Raw genomic sequence first — 13,344 nt, forward strand, 5'->3', positions numbered from 1 at the left:
ATATTTCCCTAATATTATTCTATAAAGAGTTTTATTAAATAAAAGTTCATAACAATATTCAAAAGATAAAGTCAAACAACCATCAATTCATGAGTAACCACTGGAGGTAACTAGGCACAAACTCCTTACTTTAAAATTGACAACTAAAAATTAAGCAATTATCTGGCCTTTCTCAAAATAACTTGTTTTTCAAAATAATCAAGTAGTAATAATTGACATGAGAATACTTTTCATTACAGATGCTTTCCAACAAGTAAATAAATGGGAACTGATGTATACAATCCCTAATGAGATAACTGATTTAAAAGCAACACTATTCAGTGGAGGAAACCATGAAATACAAGATTGCTAGCAAGCAACATTGCAGCCACCACCTGAATCTTCTGAACACTGGTGTCACTAAGTCAGACATCCTAACATTATGTTCTTTCTGGTATGATACAGATGAAGTACTCAATATCATCTAGGAAGATGGATCTAGAGCTCATCAAACCTATAGAGCTAAATTGCATTTTGTAATAAATATGGTGGAAAAGAAAAAGTTCAAAATATACCAAAAGCAAATAATCCAAGAAATTCCTAAAAAAATAACTCTCAAATGTCAGTCACATAAGAATACATAGAAGAGGCCGTCGCCATGACTCACTTGGCTAATCCTCCACCTGCAGTGCCAGCACCCCGGGTTCTAGTCCTGGTTGGGGCCCCAGGTACTAGTCCCAGTTGCTCCTCTTCCAGTCCAGCTCTCTGCTGTGGCCTGGGAAGGCAGTGGAGGATGGCCCAAGTGCTTGGGCCCTGCACCCACATGGGAGACCGGGAGAAAGCACCCAGCTCCTGGCTTCGGATCGGCACAGCACCGGCCACAGCGGCCATTAGGGGAGTGAAGCAACGGAAGGAAGACCTTTCTCTCTGTCTCTCTCTCACTGTCTATAACTCTCTCTCTGTCTCTCTCTCTCTCACTGTCTAACTCTGCCTGGCCAAAAAAAAAAAAAAAAGAATACATAGGAAACTCATCAGATAAAAAGACTCTTAATGAAGCACAGTATGTAGGTCTTGTTTGGATATGAACAGAAAAAAAAACCCTTAACATTTCTGAGACAATTAAATGTCATAATAGTTATTATACCTCAGGAATTGTGTTATCAATGTAATAACAGCAAACATGTAAAAAAGTCACTTTTAAAAGAGGCTGATATTTTATCATAGGGGGTTAAGCAGCTGCCCGTGACACCAGCATCTCATATGGGCAAAGGCTTAAGTCCTAGTTATTTCACTTCTAATCTAGCTCCCTGCTAATGTGCCTGGGAAAAAGTGTGAAAGATGGCCCAGGTGTTTGAGACCCTGCCACCTACAAGGGAAATCTGGATGAAGCTTCTAGCTCCGGCCTGGCCCAGCCCTGGCTATTGCAGCCATCTGTGGAGTGAAGCAGTGGATGGAAGATTCTCTCTCTCTCTCTATCTCTCCCTCCCTCCCTCCCTCTTTGTAACTCTTTGAAATAAATACATAAATCTTTGAGAAAAAAAAAGTCACTTTTACAAATGCCTATGGAAGTATAAGGAGTAAACCAATGTGACACCTGGATTTGCTTTAAAACATTTCTAGAGAAATGAGGAAAATAAACAAAAATATACAGTAAATAAATCAAAGTGTGATAAAATGTTAAAATCTTCAATCTACATTATAGGCATGTAGAGGTTAATTTAATACACAATTACACTTATGTCTATATTTGGCATTATTCATAATTCAAAGCCTAATTAATATTCAATTTAGAACCTTAGAAAGTAAAAAATAAAGCAGGAACCAGAGGAAGAGAAATATACACATCAGGTCATTACAAAAAACAGCTGTAAAATGAGAAGAACATCACAGAGAAACTTCACACAAAATCTAAAGGAAAATCAGGAAAGCACTGAGAACATCTTTTGGCCTGATTTAGCAGCAGTGTAAAGAAATATCTAAAAACAGAAATGGAAAAAAATAATTTTAAAGCCAAGAGAGTTGGTTAACATAAAGAAAAATACCAACTTTATATAAGCACTGTTTTATAGTAGGGTGGCAGTTAGAAACAGAATGATTAATGGTAACTAGGTTATTTGGAAAGCATATAAAAAAGTTCAACCCAAATAAAGGTAAAATACTACAGAAAGGCACATCTTAAATCTATGAAGCAGTACTATTATGCTACAGTGACAGCAAAATAAAACTGAATATGACAGCTGAAAAATTAATAAGTAAAAAAAGTTTTGATGTGTGAAGAAAGACACATGAAAGAAAAATATTATACTAGTTTGTGGGTTGGAAAAAGATGGAACTCTTTCTGATTTTCAACTAAAGTAGAAAAAACTGTACAATATCAGTAGAAATAGTTTTCTTAGACATCATATAATTCTGTGATAAAAACTATATTAACAACAATTATTATGTGCATATAGACATTCATAATCTATAACCAAATGAGATAAAAATACTTGGAAACTCTTTGTAAACTCAAAGAAAAAGAAATTTAATTCTAAAAGTAGCATATGTCTTTTTGTTGAAATAGAACATGAGTTTATCATTACCCAGTTTTTTCTAAGGAACATCTTAAGATAAATTATAAAGTTAAAACTGAACACCAGATTGCTGTTTTTGAAAGGTCTTATGGAGAAATTAATTTCTTTCACAAAAAAGAAATATTGCACTTCAGAGTGGAAAGTGTGAGATGGCATCTTAAATCCACAGTAGCCATGAGGTTTCCAGTGTAGCAAACAAAATAATATCTTACATCTGATTTTTATCACCGGTCTGTAGCAATTTACTGGGAACTTTGTAAACCAATACTAAAATTAACTGGTTTCCTTAAGACCACAGAGAATTCATATCAAAATAATTTCATTGTAGAGTTAAATAATTAAAGTTACTTTTTATTTTATTTTATTTTTTTTATTTTTTTATTTTTTGACAGGCAGAGTGGACAGTGAGAGAGAGAGACAGAGAGAAAGGTCTTCCTTTTGCCGTTGGTTCACCCTCCAATGGCCGCCGCGGTAGCGCGCTGCGGCTGGCGCACCGCGCTGATCCGATGGCAGGAGCCAGGTGCTTCTCCTGGTCTCCCATGGGGTGCAGGACCCAAGGACTTGGGCCATCCTCCACTGCACTCCCTAGCCACAGCAGAGAGCTGGCCTGGAAGAGGGGCAACCGGGACAGGATCGGTGCCCCGACCGGGACTAGAACCCGGTGTGCCGGCGCCGCAAGGCGGAGGATTAGCCTGTTGAGCCACGGCGCCGGTAAAGTTACTTTTTAAAACACTCTAAAATCCATAAACACCATTTTTTGGCAAAAGTTTGTGTCACCAGTGAACCATTTTTCCAAATGTAATTTTCACCCACATGCCGTCTTTATCCATAAACAATTTTGACAGAACTGATGTAGCTGCTGAAAATCTGAGTGGTGATTCTGAAGAGCCGTGCTCAATGAACTTTTGGAATATTTTTTTTGTTTAGGCTTAAGACAATTTTTAAATTCAAACTATTTTTTTAAAAAGTACCTTGTGATGGTTGAAAAAATATTTCTGTTTCCTTTTTCTCCATTTCTTCCTTATGTGGCTTATATCCTATAATGAAGTCTTCTTGGAACACATGGAGCAACTGTGTGTGTGAGCCACACTACAAATATGAAAAATTTAAAAGTGAGGCATTATCTTTGAAATTCCTTGTCTTCTACCAAATACTAATGCAGAAGAAATGAATTTCTCTAACAGCTTCTAACTAACACAGAGGAAAAAAATAATTTAAACTATCCTAGTTAGGGAAAAATTACTTTTGAAGATGCTGTAGCCAAGAGCACAGAAGTGAAAACAGACCTGCAAGTTTGGTTCTCAAAATAAATAGAAAGCAGAGTTCAGTAATGTGCACCACTTTGAGCCTGAAACACCAGTTCCTGTGGCTGGCTGGAAAGGCATGTTAACTACGGACACCTTAGACTGGTATACAACTAGTAGCTTTTCCAATTCTATTGGAGAACAACAACAAAATCCAGAAAGAGTCTCAAAACACTCTAAAGAGTTGTCTGGTAGGAACTGAGAGGTACTCTATTAATAGCCAGGGAGATGACACCTCTGCAGAAACAGATGTGCACGGAAGTAACTAGGAGGTCTAGAAGGACAGATGCAACGTCCCTGTTAGCTCTATGCTACATGATCATGATTTGATTCCATAGAGAGAAAAGACAAGGAAGTGAAATTCAAGGAAAAAATAAAAGCTTATTCTGGAAGTGTGATGTGTCAAAATAATCAGATGGCTGCCTACAGAATTTAAGAAATGGGAGCATCTCTGACTATCTTGGCACTAGATTAATAGTGATGGAGCAAGGACAAAAGGCCTTAAATCCATTTTGACCTCTCACCTGCATAACAGCAAGCAGGTCCCCATTTCTCTGCCCTTCTAATACAGCCCCACCCTGCCTTGGCCTGTCTGGACTGCTGGACACACCACTATCTGAAGAGTCTAGCCATCAGCCTGAGCTCTTCCCACTCTTCCCAAGCTCTCCCTGCAACTCAGCAGCTCAGCCTGACTCCAGCCTTAGCTTCAGCCCAACCCCTCCTCAGCTCACACTGTGATCTCGCAGGATTTAGAATGAGCCCAAGCTCTCCCTCTGTCTCAGCAGCCCAGCTTCAACTCAGACCCCCAAGCTTCTTCCCACTGTTTTGTACTATATAAACCACTAGTCTGTAAGGGAAGGTGTGCGCTCGCTCTCTCTCTCTCTCTCTCTCTGCTGTGTGTTCGATGGCCAACTCTCTACTGTGTGTTCACCTGGGAGGGAGCCCCTCCCAGGCTTTATTCTTCTGAATAAATCTGGTCTGGTAGTAGCTTCACACTCTGTCTCTCTTGAAAGAGGGGCTATAATCTTATTCAATACAAGAAAATCCACCTGCTTATACAGTAGGAGGAAACAGAATTACTTTTAGAATAGATTACTTTCAGATAAACATAAAAACACCTCTTTGCATTCATGGTATTGAAGGTCACCTCCCTGAGGAAAAAGAACAAGTGACAGAAAAGGGAAGGGTCATGTCTCCACGGACAGAGAAATCATAAAATAGACTGAGAACAAACTTAGAATGAGTTTTAAACCCAAGTCATTTATCAGTGCTTGCAGCCTACCACCCTTGTGTTAACAATAACCACAAGCAGGGGGAAAAAGAACCTTGAGCAAATCTGAAGATAATGCTAGGAGGCAGGCATTTAGCACAGTGGTTAAGTTACTGGCTGGCATGCCCGTACTCCACATCACAGTCCCTGCTTCCAGGCCCAGCTCCTCTTTTTCATACCCAGCTGGGTCTGTTAAAAATGCACACTCTGGGAGACAGCAGATGATGGCTCAAGTGTGTGGGTCCGTACAACCCATTTGGGAGATTTGGATTGCGTTCTAGGTTCCTGATTTTGTCCTGGCCCAGCCCTGACTACTGCAAGCATTTGAGGAACAAACCAGTGAATGGATTTTTCTCTGCCTGCCTCTATGCTTCTCCTCCTTTCCAAAAGAGAAAATTTTTAAATAAAATTTTTACAAAACAATGCTAAGTCACAGCGGACCATGCAAAGGTACTTAAAAAAGCTCATGTGAGCCGGTGTTGTGGCATAGCGAGTAAAGGCCATGGCCTACAATGCCAGCATTCCATAAGAACAATGATTTCAGTCATGGCTATTCCACTTCCAATCCAGTTCCCTGCTAATGTGCCTGGGAAAGCAGTGGAAGATGGTCCAAGTCCTTGGGCCCCTACACCCATGTGGGAGATTTGGATTTGGCTCAGCCCTAATCACTGCAGCCATTGGTGAGTGAACCAGCAGATGAAAGATTCTCATTCTCTCTCTCTCTCCCTCTCTCTCTCTCTCTCTCTCTCTCTCTCGTCTCTCCTTCCCTCTCTATCTATAGCTCTCTATAAAGTGTCTTTCAAATAAATAATTTTTTTTTAAAGGCAAAAAAAGAAAAGAAGCTGCTCATGGAAAAACAGGATTAAAAGCAGACTCATAGAATGACAAATGCCCTAAACAGCACTCTGGCCTCAGAATCAGTCCTTAAGGCATTCGGATCTGGCTAAAAAGCCAATGAGACTTTCTTAGGCATGGAAAGCCAACACTCGTGGCAAAAAAATAAATAAATAAATAAATAATGACCTAAATGAAAGACCTCTGTGAGTGAGATCCTTCTCTGAAGGGAGGAGAGAACTTCCACTTTGATTATGGCCTTGTCTAAATAAGGTTGGAGTTTGTGAACTCAAGAGGCTTCTTTAGCCTTGGCAGCTCATTAAAAGAGCCTCAGGTGATTGCTGACGTCATAAATAAGAGTGTCAATTGTTAAATCAACAACAGGAGTCAACTGTGCACTTGCTCCCCATGTAGGACTCTGTACTTAATGTGTTGTACTATGAGAACTAATGGTAAAACTGATCTTCAAACAGTACTTTATACTTCATGTGTCTGTGTGAGTGCAATCTGTTGAAATCTTTACTCAGTATAGAGTTGACCTTCTGTATATAAAGATAATTAAAAATGAATTTAATGAAGAATGGGATGGGAGAGGGTGTAGGAGATAGGAAGGTTTGCAGGTCGGAGGGTGGTTGTGGAGGGAAGAACCTCTATAATCCAGAAGTTGTACTTAACAAAATTTATATTTATTAAATAAAAGTTTTCTATAAAAAGAGTTTATTTTGGTCCAAAAAAACCTGAAATCCACTCAGTTTTTTCCTAACATGTATTTTCCCCAAACTTTCCCAAGACCCCCTCATTTTTTTTTATTTTTAGACAGGCAGAGTGGACAGTGAGAGAGAGACAGAGAGAAAGGTCTTCCTTTTGCCGTTGGTTCACCCTCCAATGGCCGCCACGGCCGGTGCCAGCACACCGCACTGATCCGATGGCAGGAGCCAGGTGCTTCTCCTGGTCTCCCATGGGGTGCAGGGCCCAAGCACTTGGGCCATCCTCCACTGCACTCCCTGGCCACAGCAGAGAGCTGGCCTGGAAGAGGGGCAACCGGGACAGAATCTGGTGCCCCGACCGGGACTAGAACCTGGTGTGCCGGCGCTACAAGGAGGAGGATTAGCCTATTGAGCCATGGCGCCGGCCAAGACCCCCTCATTTTAGTATCACATGGTAAAGAATGCAGAAAGGGTTAACATCTAGTCCATTCAAAATTAGGATTTCTATGGGAAAGAAGCCAACTCACTCATCTTACACTGGAGGAACAAAGGCATGGAGTCTAGGGGGAAAAAAGTAAATGATTTCCCAGGAGGCTTCAGCAACTCGAGTCTGGAAGCTCAAGTTCCGTCACAAAGAGCTGATTGGGTAATTTATGTTAGCAGAAATGATTCCATTTTCCCCAAAATAAACTGTGAGGCCCATAGAAAAACCATAATGCAACTCTATGCTTGTTTTAATTACAGTCAGCTCTTTCTTCATTTCTCTATTTAATACATTGGGTATCTTCCTTGTCAAAGTAATCTTTTTCTGTATTTGAATGTTAGCTCTATCCCTTAGTACATAACATAAACATAATCTTTTGAAGAAACAAATATCCTGAGGGTAAATTGGTTGTACAAACTCCTTATAGAGAAAAGGGTTCTCTTTTTTCTTAGTAGCTAAGGAGGAATGCTGACTATCCTAAAGATCTGTGATTAGAAAGTAAATTCATACTTTGATCTTTTCATCTATATTTCAGTGAATCTCACAGAAATATCCAACATGTGGCCTGAAAAAGTGAAGGCTCTAAGGCTGAGGTTGCCCTCTATGTGTTAAGATAAGTGATAATGAAAGAAAGCAAAATAGCAACCCAAGCCTCCATGGAACTGCACTGTTTTTTCCATCAGCATTTCAAGATCAAGGTCCTGGATTCCCTGATAGAATAAAATTCCTTTAAAGAGGAAATAAGGTCACAGATAAAAGTTCAACTGGAGTTGAACTAATTCCTAAATCATTTGATTTTTCACTATGGGATTCAATAGAAGTTGGCTGTATATAGTATCAAACAAGAGAATTACTCTGAGACTTAAACATATTGTACACATAAAACACTCTGAGATAAAGTGTATTAATGTCACCAATTCACAAGCATGTTTTACTTGGTCAGTTATTGCATCGAGTTCTATAATGCAGCCAGGTCGAGCAGTAGACTGTTGGCTCACAATATTAAACACTTCTCCAATTAGTTTCTGTAAATGAAAAACACAAAATATTAACCATCAACAACTTGTAAGTCTTCTGTCAATACAATACAGCAAGTTGGACATGAAGCTCCCTCTAAATATTCACCAACTGACAGCAATAATTTGTATAATCAACATATTTTTAACTTTGTGCACTCATTTTTAAAGTTAACTAAGAAGTTAGAAAAATTGATGGTGTTTTCATGCATAACACCTAACTTTAAAACATCTAGTTCTTTTTTAAAAAAAAAAAAAAAGATTAATTATTTATTTGGAAGGCAAAGTTACAGAGAGAGAGGGTTAAGACAGATTATCCCTCTGTTGGTTCACTCCCCAAATGGCCACAATGCCAGGGTTTGGCCAGGCCAAGGTCAAGGTCATGAGCCAGGAGCTTCCTCCAGGTCTCCCATGTAGGTGCAGGGACCCAAGCACTTGGGTCATCCTCCACTGCTTTCCCAGGCTATCAGCAAGAAGCTGTACTGAAAGTGGAGCAGCTGGAACACCACCTGGCACCCATATGGGATGCCAGCATTGCAGGAAGTGACTTTACTTGCTACACCACAACACTGGCCCCTGGACTCTATTTTTAAAGGCAAACATTCCAGAATTCCTTAGAGCATGAAGCTTTGAAAATCAAAATGGCTTAAAAGAGCATGGAGGCTCAAAAGACAGTGGAGGTTCCTAACTATGCAACTACAGGTATAATGATCAATGGGGGAAAAAAATAGTTGGTTAGTACAGTGGGTTGAATAGTATCTCCCTAAAAACTAATGTTTATACAAAATCTCAGAATGTAACCTTATCTGGAAATAGGGTCTTTGCAGTAATAATCAGTTTAAGATAAAGTCATACTAGATAACAGTGGTTTGCTAAATCTAATGCTTGGTGTCCTTATGAGAAAGGGACACACTGATGGGCCGGCGATGTGGCTCAACAGGCTAATCCTCCACCTTGCGGCACCAGCACACCGGGTTCTAGTCCTGGTCGGGGCGCCGGATTCTGTCCCAGTTGCCCCTCTTCCAGGCCAGCTCTGTGCTGTGGCCCGGGAAGGCAGTGGAGGATGGCCCAAGTGCTTGGGCCCTGCACCCCATGGGAGACCAGGAGAAGCACTTGGCTCTTGCCTTCGGATCAGCGCGGTGTGCCGGCCACAGCGCACTGGCCGCTGTGGCCATTGAAGGGTGAACCAACAGCAAAGGAAGACCTTTCTCTCTGTCTCTCTCTCACTGTCCACTCTGCCTGTCAAAAAAAAAATAATAATAATAAGTAATTCACTGAGAAAGGGACACACAGAGACATTCAGAGGGAAGGTGGCCACGTAAACCCAGAGGCAGACACTGAAGTGAGCAGCTACAAGCCACGGAACACCAAGGCTCTTGCCAGGAGCCACCAGAAAATGGCAAGGAAGGGTCCTCCCTTAGAGCCTCAGAGAGAGCATGGCTTTGCCAATACCTTGATTTTGAACTAAATGTACACGCAACAAACAAAAGGAACACACAAAATGTGAAACACAAAAAGGAGAAATGAGCACACTCATAATTATAGCTACAATTATACAGAGTTCACTCCTCTCTCAATATCTGATAAAACAACTAGAAAATCAGCTAAGACACAGAAGAACTCAATCAAAACTTTGGTCTCAATGACATTTATCAAACATACTGCCCAACAACAAAATATACATTCTTTTCTAGTGTTCGTGGAAAACATATTAGGATAGACCATGTCTGGGCCATAAAAAAACTTTAGTGAGTTTAAAAGGCCTAAAATCATACAGTGTGTTTTCACACGACAATGAAATCATACTAGAAATGACGAGAAAGTCTCCAAATAGTTGGAAACTAAAAAACATACTTTTACTTATTTATTTATTTATTTATTTATTTTTTGACAGAGTGGATAGTGAGAGAGAGAGAGAGAGAGAAAGGTCTTCCTTTTTGCCGTTGGTTCACCCTCCAATGGCCGCAGCGGCCGGCTCATTGCGCTGATCCGAAGCCAGGAGCCAGGTGCTTCTCCTGGTCTCCCATGGGGTGCAGGGGCCAAACACTTGGGCCATCCTCCACTGCCTTCCCGGGCCATAGCAGAGAGCTGGCCTGGAAGAGGGGCAACCGGGATAGAATCCGGCACCCCAACCGGGACTAGAACCCGGTGTGCCGGCACCACAAGGCGGAAGATTAGCCTGTTAAACCACGGTGCCGGCCGCAAACTGAAAAACATACTTTTAAATAACCCAAGGGTCCAACAGGAATTCTCAAGAAATAGAAAATATACCAAACTGAATGAACACAAAAAAGTTGCATCTAAAAACATCGAAGCAATGCTGAGAGGGAAATTTACAGCCCTAAATGGATGCATCTGAAAATAAGAAAAGTTTCCTATCAATAATCTAAGCTCCACCTCATGAACCCAGAGTTGGAAGGAAGGAAGGGAGAGAAGGAGGGTGGGAAAATGGGAAGGGGAAGGGAAACAGGAAGAGGAATGGGAAGGGAGGAAGAAAAACCCACAGCAAGCAGAAGGAAGGAAACAACAAAGGGCAGAAATCAATGAAAACAAAAATAAGAAAACAACAAACAGGCCAATGAAACAAGTAACTGGTTCTTTGAAAACACCAAGAAAAGTAGCTAACACATAGGAGAATCTCCTCAACTTGAGAAACTGTTAAAAAGGAACTTCTGTAAGGCAGAACAAGGAGGCTGATGTCTGTCTAGGGCAATGATTTAGTCATCAAGAGATGCAAACATATACACATTAAACCTATATAAACTGAAATAAATCAACTCATACAAATTTGACTTCCTTCTTTACTCCAGGATATTTGGTAGACAGGCTGTATTTTATTTAGCAGAGTACATAAGAAACTGCCTCATGGAAATCCCTGAGATGAGCTGGAAAATATTCCAGATAAGAAAAATATAAAAAGATTTTTAATGTATACTGCTAGGCTTTGTCTTCAGAGTTGTCCTTTTATAGTTGACTTAGATGAAGATGTACAAATAATTTTTAACAAATAGGTTGGAGACATAAGTCCACCATAAAAGGAGACATGGTTTACTAGCAAAAACACAGACTGGGGTATTTGCGAGTCAGCTTAACATGAATCAATTACACACAAACAAGGTGGACTGACAGCTGAAACGTAGCAGCCACTACAGAGCATCTGATTTCATCCAGTGGGCTGCTGCCCGAATAACACCAGACGGATTACAAAAGATACTGGGGCAGCTGGCATTTACCTCGTGATCACGATGCTCACGTCCCATGTGGGAACTGCTGGATCTGGCTGCTGACTCCAGCTTCCTGCTAATGCAGACCCTGGGAGGCAGCAGTGAGGGCTCAAGTGATTGGGTCCTTGCTATTCATGTGGGAGACCTGGATTGTATTCCTGGCTCATGGCTTTGCCCTTGGCCCAACCCCAACCACAGCAGGTGTTTAGGGAGTGAAGCAGTAGATAGGCACTCTCTTACTCTCTCAAATGAATGAATGAATAATCAAATAAATAGATTCTAATATAAAGGTAAGACTAGGAAAATGAAACATACTAGGGAAAACAGGCTCCCATTTTGTCCCCTAATTCAAATGCAAAATATGGAATGAAGGGGAAAAAAAACTTTGCAATATTTAATTAAGATTCAGTTCAGGGGCCTATGCTGTGCCACAGTGGGTTAAAATCCCAGCTTGCAGCACTGGCATCCCATATGCATACCAGTTCAAGCCTCAGCTGCTCCACTTCTGATCCAATTCCCTGCTGATGCACCTGGGAAAGTGGCAGAAGATGGCCCAAATCCTTGGGCCCCTGCACCCATGTGGGAGACCCAAAAGAAGCTCCTGGCTCCTGGCTTTGCATCACCTCAGGTCCAGCCACTGTGGCCATTTGGGGAGTAAACCAGCGGATGGAAGACCTCTCTATCTGTCTCTACCTCTCTCTGTAACTCTGCCTTTCAAAAACTAAAATAAATCTTAAAAAAAAAAAATATTCAGTTCAGGGACTGGCCCTGTGGCATGGTGAGTGAGGCCGCCACATGCAGTGCTGGCATCCCATATGGGCACTGGTGCATGTCCCATCTGCTCTACTTCCGATCCAGCTCTCTGCTATGGCCTAAGAAAGCAGTAGATGATGGCCCAAGTCCTTGGGCCCCTGCACCCACATGGGAGACCAGAAAGAAGCTCAGGCTCCTGGCTTCAGATCAGCTCAGTTCCCATTTGAGGAATGAACCAGAGGGTGGAAAACCTCTCTATCTTTAAATCTTAAAAAAAAAAAAAAAAAAGATTCAGTTCAATATGCATCAAAATTACATACAAATAATATGAAGTGACTGCAAAACACAGAAGTATTTAATAGGGGCAGGCGCTATGACGCAGTGGGTTAACGCCCTGGCCTGAAGCGCCGGCATCCCATATGGGCACCAGTTCAAGTCCCAGCTGCTCCACTTCGGATCCTGCTCTCTGCTATGGCCTGGGAAAGCAGTAGAAGATGGCCCAAGTCCTTAGGTCCCTGCACCCACATGGGAGACCTGGAGGAAGCTCCTGGCTCCTGGCTTTGGATCAGCACAGCTCCAGCCATTGTGGCCACTTGGGGAGTGAACCAGCAGATGGAAGACCTCTTCTCTTTCTTTCTCTCTCTCTCTCTCTCTCCTCTCTCCTCTCTCCTCTCTCTGTGTAATGCTTTCAAATAAAAATAAATAAATCTTTTTTTAAAAAAAGTATTTAATGAAAGAGACCATAGTATTGCTGTATTCTAGACATCCTAAGAAGCCCATAGTATAGACAAACTAAAAGCTGCTCAGAAAAGTAACCAGGGTCAGGGTAAAAAGTTAAAGAGACTTGATGGACAGAATAGGAATGTTTGATGTGGGGAAAAAAGGCTTAGGGGTTACATGACAGATGTCTTCGAACATCTGAAGTCCTCTCATATGCAAACGAAACTATACTTATCAAAGTGGGAAGATGACAAACAAATAGGATTTATGGAAAATAGATTGATTTTTTTTAAAAGATTAATTTATTAAAAGGCAGAGTTGGGGCTGGGGACAGAGAGAGAGAGAGAAAGATCATTCATCAGCTGATTCACTCCCCAGAAGGCCACAATGGTGGGGCTAGGCCAAGACAGAGCCAGGAGCTGGGAACCAGGAGCCAGGAACTTCTTCCGTGTCTCCCGCATGAGTGCAGTGGCCCAGGGA

At 41.4% G+C, this 13,344-nt stretch overlaps 1 protein-coding gene across 6 annotated transcripts in view; it reads right to left on the reverse strand.

Moving 5' to 3' along the window:
* Positions 1-13,344, reverse strand: part of DMXL2 (Dmx like 2) — a 162,828-nt gene that overhangs the window by 68,892 nt on the left and 80,592 nt on the right. For all 6 annotated transcript variants that reach the window (XM_062205915.1, XM_062205914.1, XM_062205913.1 and 3 more), the window contains 2 exons: positions 8,087-8,176; positions 3,524-3,641 (listed from right to left, as the gene is read on the reverse strand). In XM_062205915.1, the coding sequence (XP_062061899.1) occupies positions 3,524-3,641; positions 8,087-8,176 (208 nt within the window). The remainder of the gene's footprint in view (positions 1-3,523; positions 3,642-8,086; positions 8,177-13,344) is intronic.

Source organism: Lepus europaeus, chromosome 11 (assembly GCF_033115175.1).
Source record: "Lepus europaeus isolate LE1 chromosome 11, mLepTim1.pri, whole genome shotgun sequence".
NCBI classification, from domain to species: Eukaryota; Metazoa; Chordata; class Mammalia; order Lagomorpha; family Leporidae; genus Lepus; species Lepus europaeus.